This window comes from Hippichthys cyanospilos, chromosome 11 (assembly GCF_059441005.1).
Source record: "Hippichthys cyanospilos isolate Australia breed blue-spotted pipefish chromosome 11, RoL_Hcya_1.0, whole genome shotgun sequence".
Classification (NCBI taxonomy): domain Eukaryota; kingdom Metazoa; phylum Chordata; class Actinopteri; order Syngnathiformes; family Syngnathidae; genus Hippichthys; species Hippichthys cyanospilos.
The window spans coordinates 10,354,037-10,368,922 of record NC_142379.1 but is presented as its reverse complement, the minus strand read 5'-3'; the positions used below and the strand labels follow the sequence as shown (position 1 = coordinate 10,368,922).

The 14,886-nt window shown below is 42.9% G+C and overlaps 1 protein-coding gene across 1 annotated transcript in view; it reads left to right on the top strand.

Moving 5' to 3' along the window:
* Positions 1-13,824, top strand: part of sik2b (salt-inducible kinase 2b) — a 44,444-nt gene extending 30,620 nt beyond the window's left edge. The window contains exons 7-15 of the mRNA XM_088426706.1: positions 1,290-1,516; positions 2,822-2,974; positions 3,292-3,450; positions 4,729-4,960; positions 5,058-5,351; positions 7,708-7,865; positions 8,572-8,685; positions 9,223-9,311; positions 10,278-13,824. Coding sequence (XP_088282832.1) covers positions 1,290-1,516; positions 2,822-2,974; positions 3,292-3,450; positions 4,729-4,960; positions 5,058-5,351; positions 7,708-7,865; positions 8,572-8,685; positions 9,223-9,311; positions 10,278-10,917 — 2,066 coding nt within the window. The 3' untranslated portion in view covers positions 10,918-13,824. The remainder of the gene's footprint in view (positions 1-1,289; positions 1,517-2,821; positions 2,975-3,291; positions 3,451-4,728; positions 4,961-5,057; positions 5,352-7,707; positions 7,866-8,571; positions 8,686-9,222; positions 9,312-10,277) is intronic.
* The last annotated feature ends 1,062 nt before the right edge of the window (positions 13,825-14,886 follow it).

Below are 14,886 nucleotides of genomic sequence, written 5' to 3'. Positions count from 1 at the left end.
AACTGAGCACTTTATTCAAAAGAAACATTAAATGTAATTCTACACCAGTACACCACTGCAAAATACAACCATTATAACAAAATATTTTTTGTTGAATTGATTTCCAACAGTGTTGATCCAATCTGAACAATATTGGCCTTTTAAAGGCAAAATGTTTGGTGCATCTCTTTTATTTCAACTGGCTCTATTGTGCTGTTGTATTTCATTTTCTGGCCAATTAAGACTTTGTTGTCTCTCTGATTTTCAGTCCAATCAGGCTGTATAATTCTGGCATCGGGCCAAGACTTAATAAATACATTTTGATAAAGTTGATTTAAAAAAAAAAAAAAAAAAACTATGCTATTAGTCAGTCTACTCGTGGGTGTAATTTTTTTTGAAATAGGGCTCAAAAGTGTTGAAAATGACTTGCTGGTTTTTATGATACGATTGATAGGATGGGATAAGATAAGATAGGATAACTTTGTTGTTGTTACACCTGCACAAGTACAAGGCAACGATATTTCAGTTATATATTTGAAGGACTAGAGGCAAGTATGAATATCTATAGGGAGAAATATGTTTTTTATCACAAATATTTACAATCCAAATTAAAAGTTTTCCACTTAGAGGTGGTCTTTATTGGAATTGGCAGTATAAAATCCTGATCGGACTACCCCTACTCATTTTCAATGTGAACGAAAATCAGGGCAAATCATGTCATTTTCAGCTGATTGGTATTGGCTGAAAATGAATCATTTAAAAAAAAAATCTAAAATAATTTTCTCTTTTTTTTCAATTTGAACCACTGCTTATTTATAGCCATAAAAATATCACCTTGAAATATCTTTATTTAAAAGCTAAATAGTATTAATAATAAGAAGAATATTGAGACTTTTTTTGTTCATTGCTTTGCATTAATATTAGATCAGGACTCTAGTTTCACATGTTTACTTGTCACTTATGTTTAGATTTTTAGTTTTTTAAACCAACTTTCAAAATTATATTTCAAGAGCCTAACAGTGGTGCTAACGGCTCCGGGTTCCATGTGGCGGTTAGGAATGCAGTTGAGCCATTGCGGGTGCAGGCAGGGGACCTTAATCCTGTTAGGAACCCAGCTGTGTCTGACGTCAGTCTCATCCAACCATTAACGAGAGGTCAGGAGATTTCATTTGGAGAGGAGAGGGAACTTGAAAGAAGTGTAGACACTGCCGTTTAACAGAGATAAAACATGGCATATAATTCAAAAAGTACATCATAATTCATTTGTTCAAAGCCATCTTTGCCATTGTTTTTCTGTTCCCTTCTCATAGACTGCGAGCATTTGATCCGAAGGATGTTGGTCCTGGATCCGTCAAAACGTCTGTCAGTAGCGCAGATCAAAGAGCACAAGTGGATGGCGCTAGATGTTCCGGTGCAGCGACCGGTTTTGTATCAGCAACCTGTCTCTGCCGAGGGTGAGACAGGCGTGCGCGAGTACAGCGAGCAGGTGATACGTTTGATGCACAGCCTTGGCATCGACCAGCACAAGACAATAGAGGTAATGGTGGACAGATTTTACTTCTTTGACAACACAATAATTAAAAAGTGTCACTTAAAAATCAGAAATATGTACTTGTCAACTAACAGAATCAGGAAGAAATATGAAAACGCCTCCGGAATCTGACATTGGACATTTTTCACTAAACTTTTATGACACACTTAATATGCATTGAAAAACAAATCATCATTTTGTGCGGCTCCATCACAAGATAAGAAACACATGAGAGGCCTTTGATTTCAGACACAAGCATAAAACCACAGTCACAGTGGTTCAGTATTCGCTACGCAGCATTGCAAAATAGACCTTAGGATTCGGTAATGAAGGAATTTTGCTTCTGGCTTGTGTGCAACTGGGAAGAACAAAGGCAGAACACGGGTTATTACTGGGCCAACATGGGAGTTGGAACTGTTTTTTTAGTTGGTCTCAGAGCAGAAGACACTTTGGAGAGCTGTAGAACCTTTTTAATTCCATTCTCTCCTTATGCTTTTTATTCCTCATACTCGGGTCTCTGCTTTGCTCAGTTCTGTTTTGCAAAGCCCCCTCCCCTAGGAAAGAGAAAGCATTTCGCGCACCCCTCCACCACACTAGCCATGCCAATCATAAATAAGATTATTATCTATAAAAAAAATTGTATAAGTAAACCTAAAACTGTATACTTTTAAACATTGAGACAAAGACAAATCAATATAAAAACTTTCAACAGCTAAGTACATTTTTTTTTTTTTTTTTACTGCCTTTACACAGGTTAATAGTTTTCATAAGCAGAAACAAGCCCAAGTGCATCAAAGTGCCTAAAAAAAGATGCCAAACCAAAAACACTTGATATGGCAAAAACATAATTTTCCCCTGGGGGCATTGGCATTCCCTCTGGCATTGCCCCCCACCCCCCAGGGGGGCCCGCCCTACTATTTGAGAAACACTGTTTAACGACAAGGAACCAAGAGTGATACCTTGGGATCTTTGATCATAATGGACCCTTTAGTTTTGTTCGGAAGCTGTAGAAACTTGTGATGGGATACCTACGGCGAATAGTGACATAATGAAAAATAAAAATCTTTCTTAGAATCCCAAATTATTTATTAAATGAAGATGATAGTTTGTGGGCATACAGTACTTTTCTAAGTTATATAACAATTATGGTACAATGCTCTAATTAGAGATAATCAGTCAGGTAAAATTACAGGATGAACTTGATAGGGACTCTAACCAAAGAACTTAAATTAACTTTTTCATAGCGTTCTTTCTGACAAAGAAAAAGGATACTTGTCAGTGATGTCATTTTATGTCTTATCTCTCCTCCAGTCTCTCCAGAACAAAAGCTACAACCACTTTGCTGCCATCTACTACCTACTGGTGGAGCGGCTCAAGGCCCACCGCTGCAGCTTCCCAGTGGAGCAGAGGCTGGATGCACGTCAACGGCGGCCCAGCACTATCGCTGAACAAACTGTCGCCAAGGTAGCCAAAGGCTTGTGAATAATCCATAGATGACACCCTCACCTCCCTGATCAAAGCACTCTTAGTCACACCTGCATTCAGTAGCACACTGGCCCATTCATTTATTTTCACCACCTGCTCTTTTTCTCAGCCTTGATCTTCATCGCTTAGTTATGCATTTTTTTCTTGCCTCTTCCTTCTCATTTCCTCCCCACCCATTTTATTGCTTATAAAATCCTAAAAGCACAGCAGCTCCATTTGTTGCGTCCTCGTGTTTGGAGAGTCAACTGCTGTGATTTAAAGAAAGACCCATAACACTCTGCCTCCTCTCACTGCAGTCGACTAGCAGTTCAGCCCAGGTGGGCTTGCTCCCGCCGGGAGTCCGTCTGTTGCGGTCCCCTGCCGTTTCCCAAGCCGCCTCTGATGCGTTCACCTTCAACCAGCCCACGTGCACCCTGGAGCAGAATTTCATGGCTGACGACGTCAACACACCCAAAGTAGGTCCAAAGACACCGTCAGTAGATGCAGCATCAGGCTCAGATGGCGAGGAACACGCATGTCTTTATGCCTGCATTTGCGTGCATGTTCTCTAACCTCATATGACGGCCCGATCACATCTGGCTTTGGTTATGGAAAATGCAGTTATTACAGTCATTATCGTTCTGCCAAAGAATGTCCAGAAACATTATCCTGATGCGCTCTGACAGTGATTCGTTTTGATAAGCTCACTGACTGTGAGTCACACACATGAATGTGTGTGTGTCTGTCTGTGCTTGTGTGCGCGCACATCATGCTCCTTTGAGGGCTCCAGCATTTGCTTGCTTCGTCAACCTGCCAGAGTTCAGATGACTCGTCCTCTTATGTAAGCCTCAAGCCAGTGCGCACATCAGACAGGACAGCTGCCTGTCCTGCATACTTCTCAGACTCTCACACACATTCAACACACACACACACTCATGTACTACCCCCCCCCCCCCCCCCCCCCCCCACACACACACACACACACTCCCAAACACACACTTTTTTTTGCCCTGTTTATCTGTGCCAACTACTGACCTTTTTCCTGCTGGCCTGTTGTGACCTGGCAGACTATTAAGAGTCTCACTGCCTCATACATTTTCAGAGTGAAGCACACATGCAGTCCTCACTTCCCAAAATGTATTATATTGTGCGTGTGTGTGTGTGTTGTTAGCAGTGCAGGAGAGGGAGAGAGTTGTGTGTGTGTGTTATCTGCGTGAATGGAGCGCGGTTATGTAAGCGGTCCTGTGATGATGTGACCAAATGTGTTGCAGAGCGAACAGACACAGACAGGAAGCCACAGCGCTCTACCACCAATTTGAATCCTTTAAAAAAAAAAAGTTAATGCAACTTATCAGTCATTAGCTCATGTTCAGGTTTTTTGTTCCAGCGTTACACTGCTTTTTACCATCTGTGTCAGTGATGGTTTCCCCTTTGGGTTTTGTGTGTACAGGTTGCATATATGTATGTATGTATGCGTGTGGCTGTTGAGTAACAGAGATCTGATCCCATTGCACTAGTGAAAGCAGATGGAGAAGATGGGCAAAGTTGTTCTGTCTCTACTGACAGCAGCTGTTATTGCAACAACTCATGATTTTGAGGGGTTGGCAATAAAAACCTACTTTCTGGCCCTGCCTTCTCCAAAGTTGACAACAAGAGTGCAAATTAAACCTTATACTGTATCTGTGTGTGTTTTATATGCTTGACTATTTTAATCATGAATAAATGAACTAATTTATATTCTGCACCCTATTAAGGTTAACGGCTGCCTGCTGGACCCCCTGCCTCCCATCTCCGTGCTCCGCAAGTCCTCCACCTCGTCTCCTAGCAACATGATGGAGATGTCGATTGATGAGGGCATCGAGACCGAAGAACCCGACACAGAGGAGGATGCGCCCCACATGTCCTTGGCCTATTTGACTGCTCGTTTTGGCCAGAGGCGACACACCCTTTCTGAGGTCACGAACCAACCAGGAACGTCAAACCAGGGTATGGTGTCAGCTGATCCAACGCACACCCCAAGATCAAACCTACTTTTTTTTTTCCTTGGATTTTCCCCAACTAAATTCCTTTTGCATGCAACCAGGTAAACTGTTCACTCTGGGTCACAACCCTTCCACGGGCAGCGTGGATTCTGACATGGGCTATGACATGGGCTCCATGCACAGCGACATCGGCCTGCTTGAGGACCCCCCGTCGCTCAATGAAGTGGTTCTGGCCAACAGCACAGCCTCTCACGTCCATACTACGTCATTCCTGAGCACCCGGCCGGCCAACCCAGCAATGGCCGCCTTGACCTCGCAGCACAGGGACACCCACAACCGCTCACCCATCAGCTTCAGAGAAGGACGCCGTGCCTCTGATACTTCGCTCACGCAAGGTCAGTAGCAGACTCAGTCTTATCATTACAACTCCATAGTACATGCTCATCAACGCTGTTCCCTCTAAGCGATTTGTATTTTCATATTCACCTCATACCAAAGAAAAGGTTACCCAAGTTGATTGAGCATATGGTTGACTTGAGTGTGAAGAAAAAAAGTGTCTATAATGGCAGTAAAGGTATGGGAGCATTATAGACTGAAATGCCACATGGACCATGCGCTCCACCATAGACGCCCACTGGAGTTAATTTTATCTAGTCTCGTCTTATGTGCAACGTTGTTTCTGTGATATGAAGACGTTGATGTACCAACATTTGGAAAGCTATATTTATCTAATATGAGTTCGGTTGAGTTGTGGCTGGTTTATTATCAGGGTGACATTGCAGTACACGCTAACTGTTATGTCAGTACTTATTGCCAAGGATATTAAAAAAAAAAAAGGTAAATAATCACATGCAAACTATTCAAACATTTTGAAGAGGAACAAACATGGTTTTGATGTGTGTGGCAACATGTCAGTTGGAGATGTGTCGTTCTCCTTTATTGGAGCTGGACTCTGCTTCTCACCTAACCAATCCCCTCATATATAACAGAAGACTATTGCCCTAATGCTGAATAGGAAGCACATAAGCAGTTTGTGACATACGTTTAAGTGTTTATGGACATCATATCTTGCTGTCCTGTCTTGCAGCTCTCAGTTGCCTTGTGTCATCAATGCACTAGCGAACTAGCACTCTTTCGTTGGCTCAGTTCAGGGCAGTAGCTTGCACCTTGGATATACTCAAAGTCCCCCTCCTTCCTCTTACCATTTGCATGTCTGATGTTGCTTACAGTGGTCCAAAGCCTGCTCAGGGAGTTTGTGTGAATGCTCAGACACATTGAAAATTAGAGTCCGCACTTTGCATGACTGAGGCAAGTTCAGACAGATTGAGCCAGCTAGTGCTGACAGATATTTTGTGTGACCGGAAAAGTCACCAGTGTGGAAGGAGACAAGCTTCACTGCAAGAATAAATAAGTGTCAGTAAACTGTCAGATCATGTCTCCTTGGATGCCATCATGAGGCGCTGTGAGGAGTTTTGACGTGTAACAGAGTTCACACAGATGCAAGCGGCACTAGCTAGGAGTGATAGGCTCACAGTACACCTGCCGCTGCTGCATGTTACACCCCTACCTGCGCCTATACTGTAAATGCACCATAATTCTAACATAAATATCCATGCACTGTATACGACAAATACGTTCCAGATGATAAAGTACCTCATTCTCACACTCTTGTTCACACCCTCCTCCCTCTTTCTTACCCTCCCAATCACCTCCTCTACTCAAGCCCTCTGACTCTGATTCACATCCTGAATCACCGACTGATATTAGAAGGTTTCAGCCCACATATGTCACCATCTTCCTATTTCTACCGCTCCCTCTATGCCTCATTTCTCACAGCATCCACCCCTTCCACCCAGCCTCTGTCTTGCTTTTCCTTTCAGTTTTATGGTTGTCTTTCTGGAGCACATAATTACTCATGAAATACATGCGGTAGCTCATAGGTCTCAAACTCCAGTCCTCGAGGGCCGCAATCCTGCATGTTTTCGATGCTGCTCTCAAACACACCTGACAAAAGCATCAAAAACATGCAGAATTGCGGCCCTCAAGGATTGGAGTTTGAGACGTGTGCTGTTGATGGATTGGGACAATATTGTGTTGAGTGTAGCCCTCTGTTAAAGGCCAAACGTGGATCAGTATAAAATGGTGCAACTTCATAGATATTCACCTCCTGCCCATGCCCTATTCTAGGTCTGCACCAACATTTAATTACATCACCCCGGGCCCCATCCTGCCATAAAAAACAGCAATGAAAACTTTGTGGGGGTGATCACCGAGGGAATTCAAAACATCCTCTCTCCCATTCCATATACTGCTTTCCTGATCTTGGCCTACACATAAATCACATGCACTTCAGCCAAGCCAAAAGTATAATTAAAGCTTGAAAACATTTGTTTTTCCATCTCCATCTTCATTGACAGTCTGCAATATGTGCTCCAGGTTGGTGTTTGTGTTACTTTTCTCTATCGTGCGTGCTATATACAGTGTATTTTTTTAATCCTCTTTGGGGAGAGAGTTGATGCGGCGGATTCTTTTGCGTCAGACTGCTGACTCGTGTTAGAAATAACTCCCACCACCTCAGTGAGTCAGGACCTATCGTTCGCAGCCATTGCTCGTCACCACTGGATGCCTCTTATCAGACACACACACTGTCATATGTGCACACGGACTACACACCCACAGCGGTGCAGTGACGTTCATGGAAACACACCGTCAGAAAGGGCCATTATGAAAGCCGATTTAATTTTTGCACAGGTTTAGTTGCCTTTCGACAGCACCTCCAGAATCTGGCGAGGACCAAAGGCATCTTGGAGCTGAACAAAGTTCAGATGCTGGTGGAGCAGATGGGATCCGGAGAGGGGGCACCGATCAGCCCTTCGGGACCCCAGCACCAATTGCACAACCTCTTGGAGGTCAGTCGAACTGGATAATCAGGACACAAACATACACGCATGGCAGACTCATTCCTTGGCAGTTCATCCACTATCCTCACACCATTTTGCTCAGAAATTAAAAAAAAAAAAAAGAAAGACAGGCACCCGGGCTGTTGTGTAACCCGTAGAGAGCTGGCCAACTGAGGCTTGTTTACTGTGTCTCGTCCCCTTGGGGCCTGGAGCCTCGGCCAATGTGAATGCAGCCATTGTCGAAGGCTGTCAGACTTACCCATAGCAGAGACTGGCATTCAAGAAGTCCAAATCACAAGTACACATGCACACAATGAGACACACTGTATGGGACCAAGATTCATGGGTTTTCCAGTAAATAACAACACAAACTCACAATTAATAGCCAAAGCTGACAAGATCTGGTTGTTCCCATGCTGCCCGTCTTTCATAACGCAATAACACCGCTCCTATGTTTTGGCCCCATCATCCTTTTAATATGCTCTCGTTCACTCACTAACATGTAATCCCTGTGGAACATGCCGTTTAGTGTGAGGCATCTGGCTGATCAGTCAACACAAAGGTATTTTGGCAACACATGGTATGGATAATCCACTTAGCTCACGCCATGAAGCACCCAGGCCCTGACACGGCTTTGTTAACTGACATGAGAGGGGGGCACTGTTGAGTGTGTCCTTGAGTCCTGTTTGTAACTTGACAATGTTTGTGTTGGAAGACTGAGGCAACCAAGCAACAGGAGGGCCAGACTTTATACCAAGGTGCACCGCAGCCACCTCTCCTGTCCCGTCGCCAGAGTTTGGAGACACAGTACCTCACCCATCGTCTGCAGGTACGCTTGATGTAACTTAATCGACGTACGCTAAAGGGCAAGGGTGTTGCTGCACACGCATCCTTCCTCTATTATGCATGCAATTGCATCGACCTACTTGGGCTAATTCTTCAACGTTGTCATTTTGGAGAATTGTACACTTGTGAGAATGTTCCTACTTTTCTTTTCAACCCTCACTTTTGAAATGAAATTCCATCAATACATTCCAGATTCTCAAAAGGTTTTTGTTTTATTAGAAAAATAGCACTTTATACTTAAAGAGCACAGTACAGGTTTAACAGAATCGAAATAATATGCAGAATTAAACTGTTGGTTCATCATGATGATTGTGCGTATTGTAGGCTCTGTCGGCATGTGGTGCTACCACTATTGTTCATTAATACACGTAGGTTGTTTTAAGATTCAGTATTAATTGCCACATCAACGCTAGTTTCTTGCAAGACACTGATAACCCAATCCACTTTATGATGTTCTATATAATATGGTAACATACTGTTATGTAAATAGTAATAGTCTTTTGATTCCTCTTTCCAATAGTCCAGTGTTTTGGCAAACAGTCCTGCAAGTTGCCAGATGTTCTGTAAGGAGGCCCCTCGAAGTTTAGAGCAACAACTGCAAGAACATCGGTGAGTCATCTTTGTAGACTATACTCAGCTATACTCCAAATTGGGAAAAATTTGCTTTAGATTTTTTTTTACATATGTGTGGGTTTTTTTTTTCATACTCAAAATTTCTCTTTATTATGATAGATGCATAGTAGGAAATGCATGTTTCTTCAAAAATTTCTGTCACTAATAACTGAAGATGAAGAAACACCTCCCTCAAATTGATACCTGTCAGCAGGAAAAATATGGTAATAATTAAGAGTGTGCAAAAAATTTATTTTCATCAGAATCAAGATTCTCAAAATGATATAATATGTCCATAAATCGATATTATGCATAAAATAAATCGATCCACTGATTTGATCTTAAACAGCCACACATCTCAATTGAAATGAAGAGAATCTCATTTGAATTTGAATGTGACTCTTTCTTACTCAAGTAAAGATGGCATCTTTGCTTTTCACTACATTCTGACATGATCGGGCCACAATGTTGTGTGCATCCATGTTTATGTAATGTATAGTTCTGGTTTTTGATATATAGCCCTAATAGTATTTTTTTAATTGTGTTCATCACCCATTTCATTTGACATACAGTTTAATGTGCTGATAAAATTTGTAGATATGATTCCATACAAATGGGCTTGTACAAAATAGAGGCATCTTGCCAAATAAATGCCTCACCTCATCTGCGGTGAAGTAACTACACTTCCCTTTGCGCAATTAAATGTGGTTCTTTCAATTTTGCCAGTACCATAGTTGGCCAGATAGCGCTCACACTTATCGTTGCCTTTTTTATTTGAAAGCTTGCTAATACCGTTATAATGCCTTTTATGTGTCCGTCACATTGTGATATTTGTTCCCGGAAGGGCATGTTGTTTGATCAAGTTCCGATTTTAGCACAGTGACAGCCAGCTGAAAGATCTAATGATGTGGAACCAGTGGAATGTTTGTGTGTGTCTCCAACTGGCCTGTGTCGTCCTCATAGATTGAACCAGAAGCGGCTGTACCTTCAGCAGTCGCAGGGTCTGGGCCTGCCCGTCTACTTCAATCAGATGCAAATTGCTGAAGGCTCCTATCCGGCGGGTAGCTCCACTCTAGACCCCGCACCTTCCCAGAATTCACCCCAGGCGCCCCCCATGTCAGCCGGCGGCCCTCAGTCACAGCTGCAGACCTCGCCTCCATACAGCCATCCCCACAGCCTGAGCCCCCTCGTGGAGCCAGGGGAGACCCCTCTTTATGACACCTACATGAGCCACCACCACTATGCTCAGCACCTACCACCTGTCCCCCATCTTCAACACCACCCCTTGCACCCCCTCCACCACCACCACCACCAATCGCCTCACGAAACCTCAACTACCAGTCTTGGCTTCTGCTACCCTGTAGAGCAACAGGCCCAGTGCGCCTCTGCCGAAGCTCTGCCCCCAGGCCGGTATGAGTTCCCCCTGGACCTGGGCCTGCTCCCCCCTCCCGTCACAGGAGAGACGGAGGCGTCCCTGATCGGGACCCCGGGCGAGCCCGGCAAACCCGACGGCGTGGTTCTGGCCGAGCTGCAGAGCCCCCTCCTGGACAGCGAGATGATGGAGACTGTGGACTCCACCCACGGCTTTGTGCTGGTCAACTGAAGCCTCGGGCAGTATTAAGCACGGAAATCCTGAACAGCATTAAGAGCAGAGCGATTTGGAGACTTGGGCGGAGCAATGGGGGAAGCGCAGATTTTTTTACAACAAAGGAAAACGGACCTTTCTTAGTCGGGATGAACCTCGGAGAACCTTCGGTACCAAAATCCCTCACTTAGCCCACCCCCTTTCCCTCCGTCTCCTCCCCGTCCTCCGCAACAGACGAGCGGGGAGCGGGCCGGCGCACCGGGAACTCTTGTCGGGTCGCTGCGGCGAGGCCGCTCCGGCGGCGGCCCCCGTGCCCCAAATGAGACGAGGATGGCGAAGATGACAACAGTGTGCAGCATTTCACGCAGAAATGGATTGGAAGCCAGCTCCTCTGGGGCTGACCGGCACCCACAAGCACAAAATGGCTGGCAGAAGGCCAACTTGTTTGAGCACTTACTTGATCTGCTCGAAGCTTAAGGTCTGTGTGCTCGTTACGCTCGTTGTCCTCACCAGTAAGACAATTCTCAAGCCGCTTGAGCAGTAATTCCTCTTGAGACCCATCTTAACTCTTTCACTGCCAGCCCAGTTCAAATGTATTTTAAATGTATATAGGCGTCAATGGCAGTGAAAGACCACAGCTGGATTTTAAAGATAGGGGCTAGGCGCTCAAACGGCTTGCCACGGGCGACTTTTTTTTTTCCTGCTAAAACAAGACGCCTTGGACGACAACCTTAAGTAGGCTTTACAGACTTTTTTAGTGGAGATAAGGCAATAGCCCTCATTTATCATGAAGCACAATTCGGGATGTCACTTTGCACACAAGCACGTCGACGGTGGCAAGCACAACGCGACACTAACAATAGAGGCGCACAGTATTTTGATGGGAGGACTCACCGAGCGGGTGACCAGACACAACACATTTCTTCTCTCTTCAGTGTTTCCCTTGCGACTACTGAACTAACACTACTGAAAAGGCTTCTCCACCTTCCCGGCCGTGGAGCGCTTTCTTTGTCTGTGGCTCATGCTAAATGAGGGCTCCCATAGTGAATGTTTGGTGACATTATTCTACCTTTTTGTGGCAATACTGAAGCAATATTAATCCTCTGTGATGATCATGAAGACGACGGTGATGATGCAGCCCACGCCGATCCGATTGGGCGCAAGGAGCTGATGGCATCAGCAGGAGCACAGATGTGAGCTTTTTTTTTTTTTTTTTTGCACAAATCAGAATGTCACGTGACTGAACTGCAGGAGGCGCTTTTTTGTGAAGAATGTATCAGATGATGCCATGCGTGACCACTTTTGGGACAGGCGGCAAAGGTAGCGATGGGACGGGCGAGATTTACAATATTATTATTATTATTATTATTATTATTTTTAGCAGTACTCAGACTGAGTTGAAAAGTTGAAGTATATTTCTGGTAGGTGAAAAAAAATGTATGTGTGGTTAAATCAAATGGAAAAGTTTTTCCAAATCAGCACGCCGACCGTAGCAAAAATGGCAGACTTTGTGATCAAAACCATCATTAGGAAATTTCACATTCTTGTTTTTAATCTATCAATAGCAATATAGAAATCTCATGCGCCAAGGACTATTGTGGCCGAGCCGAAAAGTAGAGGGGGAATCATAATATTACAACAATTTGGTCATTTTGCACAGTTTGAAGAACAAAATGTCACACTTGCCATTAAATCATAATTTTATCAATATTGTAGTTTGAAAACCTGAAAAAGTCATTTTGAATCGCACAAGAGAATGTTGTTAAAAATCGTGATGTTTTAGACATTACATTCTTCGAGTTCGTAATTCGTCGAGTGTTATTTGAAAAGTTGTCATACTTTTACTAGAAGAATATTCATACTTTTACAACTTTATTGTCCGTGTATGATTGCAATTTTACTTCACTAATTTCACAACTTTATGAAATGTGACTATTCACGTTCCAATTTCAACTTTAGACTTTTGTTTCCTAGAAAATGGGCTACCTCGTCCTTGTACAATTACAATTGTAGCAATCACATATTAAAACACAGATTATTGTTGACAAATTGTTGACACATTCCTCAATTGTAAATTTGACCTAATATCTTTCTTGAAAGATTTGATTTCTCCTTGTAATATCACAATTTTGATAATCACTCGATGAATTACAACTCATCGTAATAACGACTTTTCATATTTTGACTTTATTGTAAAACTCGATATTGGCCTTACAATTCATTGGTAATTTTTTATTTTTTTTTTAATAAATGAGCCCCATTTTCTCTCACCTCACGTTGCCACCGTGGCGGTAAAAACCGGTACCGCCAGCAATAATAACAGACAGTGTATTGCAGTCATATATGACAAAAAAAGATGTGCAAATGACTCATTTGTTGAAAGGAAGGACATGCGGAGGACATTTGTTTGAAAAAAAAAAGTGTACAAATTAGCATTCATTTGAGCAAGCGGCTAGTGTTTGTATTCTGTGTGCCTTTTACTTTTCACATTTCAATGACGGTGATGATTGATCATAATTAGTGTTTGTTTTGTCATGTGACCCCTCATGTGAGTAGAAGCAGTTTTTACCAAGGTACAAAAAACAAAACAAAACAAAAAAACACCAAAGTCCTTCAAAGATTTCGCTAGTACGAGCAGCCACCTTAGTGACTTTTAGCATTGTTTATTTTTCCAACTTGTCGGCTCGCGCTTGTCAAAAGTATTCTAGCAATATACTTGTGTATAGGTAAAGACTGAAGTCATTAGGAGAGTCGTAGCGGATAAAATGCATTCATTTCACACGCGCGCCCTCCACCCACTCGACTCCCTGCCGGTGATACGCAACAACAACACGAAATAGAATTTTCTATTTTTCCCCTCATTGTTGTGGACCACACATAAGCTAACTTGCAGTTGAGATTAAAGAAAGGGTTATTCAAACAGCGTATTGCCCACGTGTCTTCTTTCTCAACGACGCCACCGTGATTGTCCACGCTTTTTGGGTCGTTCCGGGATTGGAGGGACGGAACCATGAATTTGTAGAAATTGTAGTTCTCCCGAGGGAAAAGTCTCGCTGGACTAACGTGCGTGCGATCGGCTTAATACTGTACTGTTTTTCTCTCGTCCTGCAGTCTTGATGACAGGCTTACATATCAAATGGAGTCTGAGTGAAATGACCGACGAATAAAATCTCAGCAGTCAGCGGTCGTTCTGGACATTACCATTTTAACGGATTTTGATTGAGGTACCGTATTTTGCGCACTATAAGGCGCACCTAAAAGCCTTCATTTTTTTCAAAAGCCGATGGTGCGCCTTATAGTCCGGTGCGCCTTATATATGGATCAATATTGAGATTTTGTCTGTTTACAGTTGAACAAGGTTGCTCATATTGACATTGAGTTATTCTACTATTGGGGGTTTAGAGTTGTTATTTGACTTATAATTGTTATTACTTTGAGTATTACTCTATTGTGATTGAAAAAGTTTTAAAATATGGCATTAATTGAGGGTGCGCCTTATAGTGCGGAAAATACGGTAATTAACCCAACAAACCTTCCTCTTAAGATTTGATGTATTCGAAAATAAATCCAGTGAAAAATACTTAGGCAATGATGTATACTCATTTGAAATGAGTTGATGCATAGCTTGCGTAAATTAACCCATTCAATCCCCAAGATGTATTTTTACGTATGAGTCTCAAGGTATTCAATCCAACTTCCTACTTCATCCTACTTCAATCCTACTTCAAAAGTATTCACTTATTTTGATGAATTATTTGTTCATTATCAATTGTAAGTGTAAAGGAGGGTTGAAAACTGGCTGGCACTAAATGAGTTAATAACAGTAATGATGTAAGCATGCTTTACCCGGTTACCAAAACTAATGGAAGCAAAAAAAAGAACAGCATAAAGAAACATCACAAGAGGTTCACGAGGCTTCATTTTGCCACCGTTAAGCAGCAGAAATTGCTCGAGCCGATTCGGTCATATTTGTATCAAAAAGTAGTA